The sequence below is a fragment of the Ctenopharyngodon idella genome, chromosome 16 (assembly GCF_019924925.1).
Source record: "Ctenopharyngodon idella isolate HZGC_01 chromosome 16, HZGC01, whole genome shotgun sequence".
Classification (NCBI taxonomy): Eukaryota; Metazoa; Chordata; class Actinopteri; order Cypriniformes; family Xenocyprididae; genus Ctenopharyngodon; species Ctenopharyngodon idella.
The window spans coordinates 27465059-27479666 of NC_067235.1; the positions used below are offsets into that span (position 1 = coordinate 27465059).

At 36.1% G+C, this 14608-nt stretch overlaps 1 protein-coding gene across 2 annotated transcripts in view; it reads right to left on the minus strand.

Annotated features, from left to right (window-relative positions):
• atp2c1 (ATPase secretory pathway Ca2+ transporting 1) overlaps positions 1–14608 on the minus strand; it is a 35816-nt gene that overhangs the window by 12702 nt on the left and 8506 nt on the right. For both annotated transcript variants that reach the window (XM_051864663.1, XM_051864664.1), the window contains exons 2-13: positions 13061–13165; positions 10712–10828; positions 6783–6872; positions 6655–6690; positions 6396–6457; positions 4969–5077; positions 4365–4520; positions 3303–3371; positions 3131–3206; positions 2910–2976; positions 2673–2797; positions 345–442 (exon numbers count right to left, since the gene is read on the minus strand). In XM_051864663.1, the coding sequence (XP_051720623.1) occupies positions 345–442; positions 2673–2797; positions 2910–2976; positions 3131–3206; positions 3303–3371; positions 4365–4520; positions 4969–5077; positions 6396–6457; positions 6655–6690; positions 6783–6872; positions 10712–10828; positions 13061–13165 (1110 nt within the window). The remainder of the gene's footprint in view (positions 1–344; positions 443–2672; positions 2798–2909; positions 2977–3130; positions 3207–3302; positions 3372–4364; positions 4521–4968; positions 5078–6395; positions 6458–6654; positions 6691–6782; positions 6873–10711; positions 10829–13060; positions 13166–14608) is intronic.

Below are 14608 nucleotides of genomic sequence, written 5' to 3' on the forward strand. Positions count from 1 at the left end.
CCCCAAACTTTTGAACTGTACTGTAAATACACATTAAATACTGTTCTCAAGACTTTCACAAGTCATTCTTTCAAATTGAACATATCCTTGTGTAGCCAGCCAGCAACAGTGTTTGACAAGATGCTCTTGTATCTGAATGACAGCAAATCTCTTCATTCAGATTCCAATGTATGGTCGCAAATCTTCCTAAAATGGGAGCTGTGAGGAAGGACTAACTACCTATTAATGCCAAAAAATTTAAAATTAAGTGCTAAACAAGCACATATGGATTTAGTGTTTGGTTGTCCACATACTTTGGTCGTGTAGTGTAATTTTACCCTCCTAAAATATTTTAGGGCCCTTACCTCAGCATGCTGTCCATCAGAGGTGAACAGGTGAGTGACTGTCATCTCATTTTTAGTGAGAGTGCCGGTCTTATCTGAGCAGATCACATTACAGCAGCCTGGAGATGAGAGGGAGGTTTCTCAGTTTAATACACACAACAAAGATATTCTGAATTCCATTAAAAATCTGTGCAAGAGAAAATGTAAATGAGACCCAGTATTAAAAAAAGATTGAAAAATACTGTCCAAGACACCCACACAATGATATTATCACATATTAACACAAACAACATCTTTGTGGAGTGACAACACCCCTATGGTAAAATGTAAATGTGTGGCCTCAAGTGGTAACAGCTTTACAAATGGGAAATGGCTCATCTAACAATATTTGAATTAAAAAAATTGTATAACTTTTATTTATATAAATAAATTACATTTATGTTGACAATTTTAATGGTGTCTCTACTACTTTTCTGGACTTTGAATGTGGTAATTGCGTTGCTTTCTATAAAAAAAATAAAAATAAAAAAAAACTCCCGGACTTCATCAAAAATATCTTAATGTTTGTTCCGAAGATGAACGAAGGTCTTACGGGTTTGGAATGACATGAGGGTGAGTAATTAATGACCCCTTTAACCCCTAAGTATTCCTATTTTACCATCTGTGTTTAGTTCAGCCCGAACTTACATTCAAATATAGTTCTAGAGATAAATTCCGCTGCATGCTGTGCCAAACAATCCTAGTCCTGACTACTGTATGCTCACATAGCATAGCTTCAAGTGCTACTTGGCAAAAGTGTTGTTTCATTATTAGTAAAGAGCCATTAAGTTCATCAAATGGTTGAAAATGGTTCTAAGTGAAGCAATAAACATTTCTTAAAAATGTTAAAATGTTACTAACACCCACAAGAACATTTGGGTCTGATTTAATGTGTTTACTCCGCATTAAATTAGTGCATGTTCAGTGTGACTGTGGCTGGTCATTTGACTCTGTGGGCTGACTGATTCTCTTATGACTGATGATTATATAAGGCCACAGAGGGGAGAAACCACCAAAGTCATTTTTTTGTTCTCCAACAGGAAGGAACTTCCTGACACATGGTCTTTGTCTGAACATTAGATGAGAAGTTCTTTGACAACAGAATACAAATAATTTACAGCCTGTCCTTTAACTCAATTGATTCACAACCTTTCACAGATAGCATGAAAAACACTGCTAAATAAATTCAATGGTATTTTGCTAAAAATTCTAGGGATGCACCGATACCACTTTTTCCAGAACAAGTCCAATACTGATACTTTTATTTTTAGTACTTGCCGATACTGAGTTCTTTAGAGCATTTTTAATTTTTAAAAATATTGGGGAGAGAAACCAAAAGAATATCAATCAAATCAGTTGGTTTAGCAAATAGATATTCCTTCAGTTATTTTCATGCCTAATTATGTCTGTTAAAATGTATTGTAGGAGCTACTGTTATTTTCACAGTTCATATTATTGCTTTATCATATTTTATCTTTATTTTAATAGCACAGAGAATATTTAGAGCTGCTCCAGCAGGGCTCAACCAGTCAAGAGCATTGAGTGATTTTCTCTTTGTCTTTTGTTGTTAGATTAACATTAGGGACAAAGACAGCAATAGGTTTATTAGGCTGCTGTCACTTTAAGAGCTGCACATATCCAACATACTGTTACACACGTTCACTTTCTCAACTGTTTACGTCCACTTAAGACATAACCGACTATGTTTCACAAGGATACTTGTCTATACTTTCATAATTTTGTGTGAATGCCTTCCTGTAATAATGTAGGTAACCACTCGTTATACATAAATCATGTAACAGTTCATGTTTCTAATTGCACATACAATTTAATTTTAATTCAAATGATGCATGTGTGCTGAGTGAATGATCAGCAATCAAGAGCATGCAACTCTCTCGCTTTAGCATCAGTTAACCTTAGTAATTGCTCCTAAAAATACATTTACTTTATAGACATCCTTCTCTGATATATCCATTCTCCTCTCTGTTTGCTCTGTTGTCAGTGTTTCTTTGTCACAAGCACTGTACTGTCCACGCTGCGTGGTATCAGTTGTTTGTATCTGAGCATTTTAATGAGTACAAGTATACAAGCGCAGTATCGGGCCTGATACAGATACTGGTATTGGTGCATCCCAAAAAAATTCAATGTCACTTGATTAAATACACTAACACAGGTAGGTTGCATGTCATGCCCTCATACTTAGATAAATGAGGATAAACATGTTTTTCCCACTACAATGTGCTTTGAGAGAGAAACCATTAAAACTTTTTGCATAATAAACAATTTTAGTATGTCACAATGTTGGCATACTCAGCGTCTCCACTATGGGCAATTTCTTAACGATTGCACGTTTCTTCACCATCCTCATCACTCCCAGTGCCAAAGTCACCGTCACCACGATGGGGAGGCCTTCTGGGATAGCTGCCACAGCCAGGCTGAAGAGAAGAGCAATGATGCAACACTTAAAAGGCCGAAACCTGCACTACACATCAAGTGACATGCCTCTCGGGAACATCCGTCTCTGTGCTGAACTAATTAAGGACATACCTGACGCCTATGGTGAACATGTCTAGAATGTACTTCCCCTGAAGCCATCCGACCATCATGATCACCCCTGAAAATGGAAATATATTAGTGCCGTCACAGAGAGTGAAGGCAGGATATGACAGAACCGAAATTAGGGTTTGCATATTTAATGAGATGGTATGTATCACTAGCTCATGAAAGTGCAATGAATGTTAATTGGACAATCTTAACAAGATGTCTACCGATTATCCCAAAGGAATAAAGGGAGAGCTGTTTTCCCAGCAAATCCATGCTTTTCTGTAATGGGGTTTTAGGAGCCTGTTTAAAAAAAACAATAAGAAGGAAAGAAAACATTTAAATATGAAGCAAATGTGTTTTTTAGAACATCAATCTGTCTGGTTTATGCATGATTACCTCCTCTGCTTGCATCATCTTAAAAACTTCGCCAAATTCAGAATTTTCTCCAGTGCCTATGACAATGCCCTACAATTTAAAAGCAAAATTATTAAAAATGTGTGCAAATGATTCATCTTATCCGATGAAGAAAAAAAAAAAAAAAAAAAAAATGTCTAGTGAGTCTCACATATAATTTTCATACTTTTTTCACATTTTGTAATTATGTGGGGAAATCTGAAGAATGGATAGATTAATATATAAATAAACACTAATATAATTTTTTTTTAAAAATGTATCGCTATTTATTTTTATTCCTTTTTATTCATGTTTAGGAAAACAATAACTGTGTGACTTGACTTTGAACTTCAAAACTTTTCACACAGATCAAAAGTCAGTGATAACTATAAACAAACATGTTTAAAAGGGGCCTTTTTTACATTTTGCAAACTGTTTTAGTGTTGTAATTGGTGATACAGTACCTGTCAAAAGTTTGGAGATTACATAAAAAAAAAAAAGTTAAGCAGCACAACTGTTTTCAACATTGATAATAAGAGCAGCAAATTAGCATATTAGAATTATTTCTGAAGGATCATGTGACACTGAAGACTGGAGTAATGATCCTGAAAATTCAGCAGTCATCACAGGAATAAATTACATTTTTAAATGTATTAAAATAGAAAATGATTTTAAATTGTAATAATATTTCACAATATTACTGTTTTACTGTATTTTTGATCAAATAAATGTAGCCTTGGTGAGCATAACAGAGTTCTTTCAAAAACATTAAAAAATGGTAATGTTTCCAAACATTTGACAGGTACTGTACCTTGTAGTCTGATGCATCAAATAGCAATTACAAAGATGTAACAGTACCTTAGCCTTCCCACAGTGCACCAGTGAAATTTTACCTTATTGAAACATTTACTCTTTCAAAATGCAACTATACTAAAGAAAAACAAAAACAAGCATGCAAGCAGTGGGGGATATGTATAATTTTATGAATGAAGGCAGCTTGAATTATGAGTTTTCTGAGGATTTCTGTGGGGGGTAGATTCAGTTCAGGTCTAGATGTAACTGTACCTTGGCCTTCCCACAGCGCACCAGGGTACCCATGAAGGAAACGTTACTGCGGGACGTGATATCGCCATTGGTGGCAGCCGGCTGAGGGGCAGAGGTCTTGGTGCAGGGGGTGGTCTCTCCTGTCAAACTGGACTCGTCAACTGTCAGATCCACCGCCTGCGGGGCAGGGAAGGGTCAAATTCACTAACAGGCCATTAGAACGTTGCTGCTATTTCAAGCACAAGCATTTCTACCACTAACTGCCAATGCACAATCCAGAAAACCTCAAAACACATTGTTCTGGGAAGTGTTTGATTGAGTGTGACAGTTTACATGTGCATCACTTTCCAATTAAGTCCAATTCATTTAATATTACACAAAATTACCTTTGTTTTGACATTCTGTTACAGTGAATATTCTGAATTGAGTATCTCTTGAAACTGTAGTATTGGCTTAATCTGCTTATAGTAATAATAAAGATATTTGGCATGTACATAATTAGAATATGACCAAATTATAATTCATAATAGAATATTGTTCTGCATGTACACACAGTGACTAAGTGCATAAAAGAGACACATGGAAGAGAACGAGAAAGAGACAAGAAGAGACATTCATTTCACACCTCGAAAAGACGAAGGTCAGCTGGGACTCTCTCTCCGACTGACAGACAGACGGTGTCTCCAGGTACAAGCTCTCGTGCCAGAAGATGCTCCAGACGTCCTTCTCGAACACTGGAGTACAGGGAGAGATGAGATGAGTTGGAAAGAGAAATGGAGAGGGCGACAAAGGGACAGTGTTGAACGGTTTGAAATTAGGCCAGTGAATTCATGTGGACAGACCTTGAGATTTGTGCCCTGCGGGCTAGATGGAGGTCAAATACTTTTGTAAATGTACTTCCAACAGTCTTGGCAACAATAAAAAAAAAAGCTTGTTGCAGGAATCATGTAAGAGTGGCAGAGAAAAAGAGGATAACACACTGTGCTGAGTGGTGTTCTACAGGTGTTTGAGAACATGGCTCAAGACTGTGGCGTGGCCTGGTTTTGAAGTGCAAATATGAGACTTTGTGTGTTTGAAGTGGAAATTACACCTCCCATTCTCACTCTCTCCATATGTTGTCTGAAAGGCTGTCTTTTATGCATTTGGTGGGTGTAAAGCTCTGGAAAATACACTTAAGCCATCAAGAGCTCTCACCCACAGATAGCCCTCACGTATTAAATCATTAATGTAGCAGAAAAAAAAAAAAAATAGAAAGATTAAAGACAAACAGAAAGAGAGAAAGATTAAAGACAAAAAAAAAAAAGAAAGAAAGAAGCTTTCAAGTCTATTTTTAAGGTACAATCCAGGTTAAAATAGGAGATAAAACAACTATATAAGGTGTTTCAGATTTATTTGAATAAGAACTGACAATGTCAGTAGAATGAAAAACAGTTTTCTCAGAGGATTATAAATATCACAGTCCAATAAAATGTGTTTCACAGACAGTGACCCTGGTATGAGGCACATTTGTTGGGATCGTCATCTGATAGTAAAAATGGATGTGACACTAATGTACGTGTAGTAATTAGCATAAAAAAACCCCAGCATTTAACTTTCTATTCAAAGGATCCTGAAAAAAGCATACCACTGCTTCCTCAAAAATATTAAGCAGCACAACTGTTTTCAACAATGGCAATAAAAAGAAATGTTTCGTGAGCACCAAATTAGCATGTTAGAATGATTTCTGAAGGATCATGTGACACTGAAGATTGAAGTAATGGCTGTTGAATATTCAATATTAAACTGAAATAATATTTCACAATATTACTGTTTTACTGTATTTTTAAGCAAATAATTACAGCTTTGATGAGCATAAGAGATTTACTTCAAAAACATAAAAAAAAATAAATAAAAAAAAGTAACAGTAGTATAAATACTTTCCCAAAAGTAGGATTGATTTTGTGTCATTTATTTGTTAAGCCTGATTCCATTCTAATAGCAACTTGTTTTGACATCTATCTATTAAAGCTGTGGAAGGTAAAGCACTTTTTGAGTTCTGTAGGTAATGCTCACCAGTGGCATTCTGGAGGCACAAGTTTCCCTAGTTCCTCCAGAGATTTTTCTGATCGGTATTCCTGAAATGAAGCAGAACAGAGCTGACAGTAAATGTCCACCACACTTACACTCTCACTACACCTCATTAATTTATGAGACTTCAAGTTTTTCCAAAGTATCTCAAAAGTATTCTGACATTTGCGAACGCTCTGAGGTCTATAGCTATGAATGAAGGCATGACAAGTAAGGTAATGTCATCAGTGTATGTTGGACTTACCTGTACGAAGGCAACTGTAACAACGATAATAATGGCCTGCAAAAAGAATGATACAAGAGTGTTAATGAACTGATCCAGAACTTCAAGGAAATCAAAAGTCTGACAGAGGGGAGTGAGCAGGAGCTTACCACGGTGATACTGACGGCATCATCAAACTGCCGCATCAACACGCTGATGACAGCGGACGCCAACAGCAACAGGATGAGTGGGTCTTTAAACTGAAGACCAAAAGAAAGAGGAAACTTCAGAAAAATAGACTGCATGGGGGCGCAATGCTTCTCAGAATTCATTGTGTCCCACATCTCAAGGTGAAGGTCTGTTTGTCTGCCTCAAGGCTTGAAGTAGAATAATCAATGTTAGCTATACATGACAGCAACAATTATCGACCTCTTTGTCATATAGTCTGCTTTTTCAGATACACCAGACACACACGCATCTTTACAGACAGCAAGAATCCAAAGCCCAAAAGGATGTGCAGTATTGGTCTACAGTGCTCAGAAAAATGTTCTATGTTGTAAAATAATTCAGTTTAGTTGGAAAAATCCTAAAAGAATGAGAGTATTTCTATTCATTTGATGTAAATCACTTATTACCACATTTCAGTGAATTAGTTCAAAACACTGATTTTTTTTATTTTTATTTATTTATTTTTTTTATTTATCACTAAAAAAAATATTTTAAAATGTTTTAGTGTTAAAAAAAAGAAGTTAAAATTCATCATTTGCTAATTTAAATATTAAATCTTTTAAAATTAGATTTTGAATCCCAGATTTGCAATAGTGGTAGTGAAAATAGTGCAAAATAGTGGAAAATGTACTACATCACCCTTTATTCAAATATTATTAAAAATGTAGTAAAGATTTTGTAAACATATTGCGTAGATGTGCTTGGAGTCAATTGTTTTATTTGATAATGCAATGAAACATGCCAAATTGTGCGGACATAATTTTTGGCCAGGCTGTCATACAAAGAAATTATGAAGCAAATTATGAAGTAAAAAAAAAGAATTGATTATGTTGTAGTCAATGCATGCTTTTTCCTAAGAGCTTTTTTGTGCTTTTTTTTTTTTGTCTGCATCACCCAGCCCTATGAGAGACGTGTGTCATGCCTTAGTTCTCGTTCTGCAAACACCAGTTTTGTAGTCGACTGAAGAAGTTCACCACAAATGCAATGCTTGCAGTGGAATGACACTGCTTAGACAGGATGTTTATGTTATTTGATTTATTTCAAACCCCCAAGGTCACCTGATAACCAACGGCACCAGAAACTACTAATGACACACTGGTAAAGCTCTAGAAAGTGAAGATAAAAATGATGGGAGTGTGGGTTACTTTCTTTGATTGGCCACATACAGAGAATGCAGCTTTAATCTACGGCAGGATCTGACACCCGCAGATCGCCGCGTCTGCATAACCGGCAATTAACAGCACCACACAAGATGAGCTCATCATTTCTTTTGAGCGAGCAATACGGCAGCCTTTTCAAAACCAAACCACGGCCACACAGTAGCAGGCAGGTTACACACAGGAAGGCAAAACAAATAGGGTTTGACTTTGCTGTCTGTTGAAAGTCCTTTGACGTTCTCTCAGTCTGTGACACATCCGGATTTACGCCGTGTTTTTGTGCTTAGGGCTGGTGGGGATGTGATAAAAATACCGTCAAGAATTTGAATAAATCTGGAGAAAAAAGAAAGAAGTATGGGAAATTATTTAAAGCAGTGCTGGTGGTCGTGCCTGACAAAACAAAAAAAATCCTGTATGATACGTTCTGGTCTGTGAAGCATGGGGCAGTAAATGAGGAGAGAGTCTAGAAGACAGAAAGAAGGGGGGGGGGGGGACAGAAAAGAGAGAGAAAGAGGGAGGTCGGCACATCCCAAAGCAAAAAGCCTATGTGAAGTGACAGATTAAAGGCATGACAGCTTGTTGCTCTTAAAGCGACTCTCTGAGACGCAGTGATACCTCAGACAGCCTTGTTCACAGACTCACTCTCAAGCCTTTTCTACTCTGAACAGCAGATGTAAGACAAAGGTAAAACTGGGAACTGAGCTTTGGCTGCGTCAGAAAATTAGTGTAATCACAGGTGTTAAATAAGACGTGAAGAAGCCTTTGTAACTGTAGAGTAAAAAGATTAGCGTAATGAGAAATAAAGGCCAATTCATCTTCATGCAGTAATTATCAGCTTGAACCACCCAGTCGCACTTGACAGTCGTGACATGACATATTTGTGATACAAATTTCACCCTTGTTATGACTTATAGTTAGTTTTTTTTTTTTTTTACTAATGCTCTGCCATTTTATAGAAATTGTGATGTAATACATCACAATCTGCAGGTGAAGCCAAAAAGGATGAAGGCGACAAAGTGTGCCACCTCTAAAGAAGGCCCGGGTGACTGGGTAAAAAAGATACAATTCCTCCCAGTTATAATGCTATATTTAGCCAATCAGCACAAACCTCCTGACCAAGGTGGACTGAATTTTTTTTTTTTTTTTTTTTTTTTTAAACAGAGGACAGCGACCTGTCATCACTATATTAGAAGTAGGAACTGGATGAACTGGGTCATTTTACAGCTTTAAGGCATATTCACAATACAGTTATTTTTTGTTACAAGACTTTAAATAGAAACAATCGTTTATGGACCCCTTCAAACCGGGTGTGAATTTTTTTTTTTTTTAAACAGTGTACGTCAATAACTTTTCTTCAATGTCTAAAGAAAACTCATAGAGCTGGGGAAAAATATAATTTTTGTCTACAACCCCAATGCAAAGGAAGACATATTTTACACAGTCTGAAGTTTTCAGTCTGAACTCAACGAGATAACATATACTGCAAAATAGTGCCAAGAAAACCCTTGTACTGAGGTGTCCTCAGAGGTGTGACCAAAACATACAGCCTGATTTACAAGCAAAGATGCTTTTGAGCCATTTATTCATAATTGTTTTTATTTCATTGCTTCTAATTGATTTTAATTATTTTAATACTGTATCTTTACTTAAATAATTATTAAGTAATGCTTACAGAGTTGATAAATAATTGTTTTAAATCAATTAGATATATTGAAATCTAACTTAAAGGACTGTGTTATTGTGTTAATTGTGGTATCAAAATTTACTAGCATTGGTATCACCTAAAATTCTGGTATCATAGTAGCAAGTTAAAAGGATAGGTTAACCAAAAATGAAAATTATCCCATTAATTACTCACCCTCAAGCCATCCTAGGTGTATATGACTGTCTTCTTTCTAACTAACACAATCGGAGATATGCTTGCTCCTCCAAGCTTTATAATGGTTTTGAAGGGGGGGGGGCCACAATTTGAAGCCAAAAAAATGCATTCATCCATTATAAAACTAATCCATGTGGCTCCAGAGGGTTTATAAAGGCCTTCTGAAGCAAAGCGATTGGATTTTGTAAGGCAAATATCCATATTTAAAACTTTATAAACTATAATAACTGGCGTAATGACGAACGCGGAAGCGCAGAGGATAGAGCAAAACAAAACACTGGTTACGAATTGGAAGCCTAACGATAACTTTTAAAGAGAAATGTCGGAGGATTTTGATATAAGAGAAGAGGAGCTTGAGTTTGTTGCACACCACTATTTGTTTGGTTGAGGTGTCTAAGCTTATGATAGTAACATTGTTCAGGGGTTACTCGTGGCACAAGTCGACTTGCGCAGTATGAGTACGGTCGTCCACCAGAAGCAAGTTATTTGAATTTGTGAAGTTTTAAATACGGATATTTTTCTTACAAAAATGCATTGCTTCACTTTTAAAGGCTTTACTAACCCACTGGAGTCGTATGGATTACTTTTTATAATGGATGGATGAATTTTTTTGGGCTTCAAAATCCCCCCCTTCACTACCATTATAAAGCTTGGAGGAACAAGGATATTTTTAAATATATCTCCGATTGTGTTTGTCTGAAAGAAGAGAGTCATATACACCTAGGATGGCTTGAGGGCGAGTAAATCATGGGATAATTTTAATTTTTGGGTGAACTATACCTTTAAGGATCAAGTTTTTTTTTTTTGCTTTTGTTAATTTTTTTAGCCACCCAACCTGAGAGATGTATTTTTTCCAGAGTGGCTCATCTTCGCTGATGTCAAACTCGTTCCATCCGTGGTAGGCGCGACGTCGTTCAACCTCCTCCTGGGTGAGACCGAACTGGAGGTCAGCCTAACAGAGGGAGAGAGGGAGGGAATTAAGTCAGAAAAATGCAGCCTTCCCAAAATAACACTCATCAGATGTGTAACCATGACAACTGACATTAACCACTAACAGATAAGAATGCTGAAGCCATGGAAACAACTAATAAAGCCAGTGTCCTGGAACTTTAGCTTTAGCAACTCTACTGTTAGACAGCTGTCACCAACAATGCATTTCTGCTCCCTGTGTGGAGAAAGACCTTGAGACCAGAGCACTGCATCATGAACATGAGAAAGCATAAAAGCTAATTTGCTGCACCTAAAGACCTGCTGTCTGTGCAATATTAGCAATGGGGGTCAAAACAGTGCTGAGATCAACCAAATCTGACCGCTTTGTATCGTTTTACAACAAACTGGAAAGCTCTCCTTTGTTTCTGTTGGTACATAATGAAAATCATGTTCTGTTTTATTTTCTATTGAAATAATAATAACCAAGGTATATTATTCATGGCTTAAGTGCTTCCTAGAGACTGTGATTGAATGTTGATAACAGTAGATGAATAAAGGTCTTCTGAGAGCAGATGGTCATGTCAGTGTGGTGATGGACATGGCACTGGGAGCTCTATCATCCACGCTGAGACCACAAGAACATCCCAGCACTCTCTAATCTTCCTGGTGTGATTCATTAAGGGACACTGTGTGATATCTGCAGGGATGGGCTTTGAATTCCCCAGTGTCAAGGCATGCAGTCTGTGCTTTTGGTGCATGTTTGACTGCATAACGAAAATCAATTGGACTTCCACTGCTGCTGTTTTTATAGGCTGTGGCTAGACACAATGTGATTTAAACAAGTATCCAACATCCTGTTTTGTTCCTGAAACATAATTCCTATCAAACGATCATAGTCCTATCCCTTGCATTAAAAACATATGGCAATAATGTTTGATGGGAGTGCCGATCCAAGAACAACAAAGGATGCTGACTTATTAAAAGTCATCACTCAATATTGTTCTTTGAAGTCCTTCCGTTCCTAGAAGTTCTTAGTTGCTGCTTTCTGGAATGCCTGACTCTTATTGGTCAATGGTGGTATTCTACAGTCAAATATTTATTTATTAGTATTAGTATAATAACTACTTCACACTGGTATCCTGAGATTCCTGTCTGAGTAATTTTGCAATAATGATGGACTATCCCTTATCCCACTGGTCACATTTGTGGCCAAAATGTACTTTTAAATTTGAAGGGACTAGAAAGAGTTGCTGATGTATTTTACTAGGGCTGGGTACTGGCACAAATTTAACGATTCAATTCGATTTCAATTCACAAGCTTAGGTACAGTACATGACAGATTTTCTCAAGGAAAAAGATATCTTTTAAAATTTTTATCTCTTAAAATTATCTGATTTGCATAGGGCTACCTACACTTAAATTACACATAAGCAAGGTTTAATAATAATAACTTTATTATAATAACATTTTAATGACAATTATGTTTCTACATTCTACATTAAATATTGAAGAACAGGTTAAGTAAAATACAATGAATATGTATATAGTGCATATATTTAGCAAAATCCTCCTCTCTAGAGTTTATTATCTAGCTGACTAATGAGTCTATAGTGATTGAATAACTTTTTTGAGGTAAATGTAACATTGTGACATTGTTTACAAGCTGTTTTATTGACGTCTTTCTTGGTTGAAACACTCACTGAATGATTACATTTTGGTAAGTTGTACTGTATCTTTTAACATACCTTCTGATGTTCATTCATGTTTATTTTGTGCTGCAACTAGTAGTAATTCGGAAGAGATGATCAATTCATGTGTGCTCCGTGCTGACGCTTCAATTAATCTGAAGCGGCAATAGCGATCTGTTTCCACATTAAAGAGCACCAAAATGGTATTTATTGCTTGAATTTCAGAATAAAATTGACAGAATTTGAAAGCTGAGACTTTGTTTCATATCAAAAGTAACAAAGCACAGAGCTTATTGTGATTTACTGGATGGGAGGTGTACTACAATGTTTTGTTACTCATCAACTGACTAGATTAAAAAATAAAAATATATATATATATTATATATAATTATATAATTAAATAATGTTGTATGAATAGCATAATTGCAGTGAGTTGCTTTTTGTTAACTTGCGGAGCTATTAGGGCTGTGAATTAAATAAATATCTAATTGCAAATAATTTTTTTTTTTAACAGTTTAACACATTTAGTTCCTTTTTAAGGAAAATAATGTGTAAAATAAATATACCTGCAGTGCACAGGCAACCTCGTTCACAGGTAATTCACTGGCTTTTTTTGAAGTCAGTACTGGAACCATGGTCTCATTTTCACAGGGGGGTTGATACTCGGCAAGCTGAAAAAATAAACAAAAACAAAGAAATTTATTTTAAACAAATTAAAACTCAACATTGACAGAGGAGGATGTTAGCATCTAAATTTGATAACCCATGTGATCACACAGAGAAAATACTTAAAAAGGTTCAAACTTTAGAGGTAATCCACATCAAAGCATTATCAAAGCTAATGCCATCATAAACTAATCTCTTCTCAAAAAAACGTGAGTGCAATGTACAAAAGGATTATAGGCCCAGAAGAAACCTTGACCCCTTCAGTGCTGCACATGGAAACAATAAACAAATCTAGGCAAAACACATGGACCATTCTGACCAGACCAACCAGTCGTACGGAAGTAACTTCCTTAAAATCATCTGATACGTTCTCAAATTGCATACTTTCAGCTACAAAAGCACCATTAGAGCAAGCCACAGATGTGCCTCAGTCTGACTGGAGGAAGATCGTCCGACAGCAATAATGGAGCCCAACAGATGGATTGGAGCGCATTAGGGAAGAGAATGACATTAAAATCTAGATGGCCATGAACATCAGGTTCAGCCTCACAAAGAGCACTAGATGAACATCCTTGCAATATCCTATCCTACATTTGCTTTGCTGCATATTGATCTGGTCAGCTAACCAGAAATCTTTTTCCAACACCATCTGCCACTCAAACTCACAAACAAACATACAAAGGGTGATTCAGTACACAAAAAACAGATGTAAACCACACAGGCTAAATATAACAGATTTTAAAATATTCTGATGAAAACACGCAAAGAGCTTATTGCGATTTATTGGATGAGAGCTGCGCTACAAAGTTTTGTTATTCATCAACTGACTAAATGACTAAACTGACTAGACTAAAATATCAATTATTGGGGTTTATCAAAATGAGAATCGATTAAAAAAAAAAAAAAACCTATACACCTCTATATCACAAACATAGGGTGATTCAGTACACAACAAACAGACAGATGTAAACCACACAGGCTAAATATAGTAGATTTTCAAATATTCTGATTAGTGGTTCAACGGATCACAAAACTCATGGTTCAGATCATATCACAGTTATTAAGTCACGGATCGGATCATTTTTCGGATCAGCACAAAAAAAGAAAATAGGGGGGTGGGGGGTAACTTTCCATTTATTACTTAGCCCACTTTAACTACTCTGGCACCACAGCAGAAACTTCTAGCCTAACTAATACATTATTAAAGGCAAGTGAACAGACTGTAAAAAGAACAAATACTGTACACCAATTACAAGCATAGATAAATACATCATAAAGTTACAAATAAAGTATAAGGTCTAACTGTAGTATTAATTTTCGTGTACAGAAATGTAGTAATTAAATGTAAAATGACATTGTTCACTGTATACATTTAATATAGATTAATCTTTGTTAAAGATGTGTTTTGCTGTATGATTTACATGACAGACAACAGCAGCTATTTATAG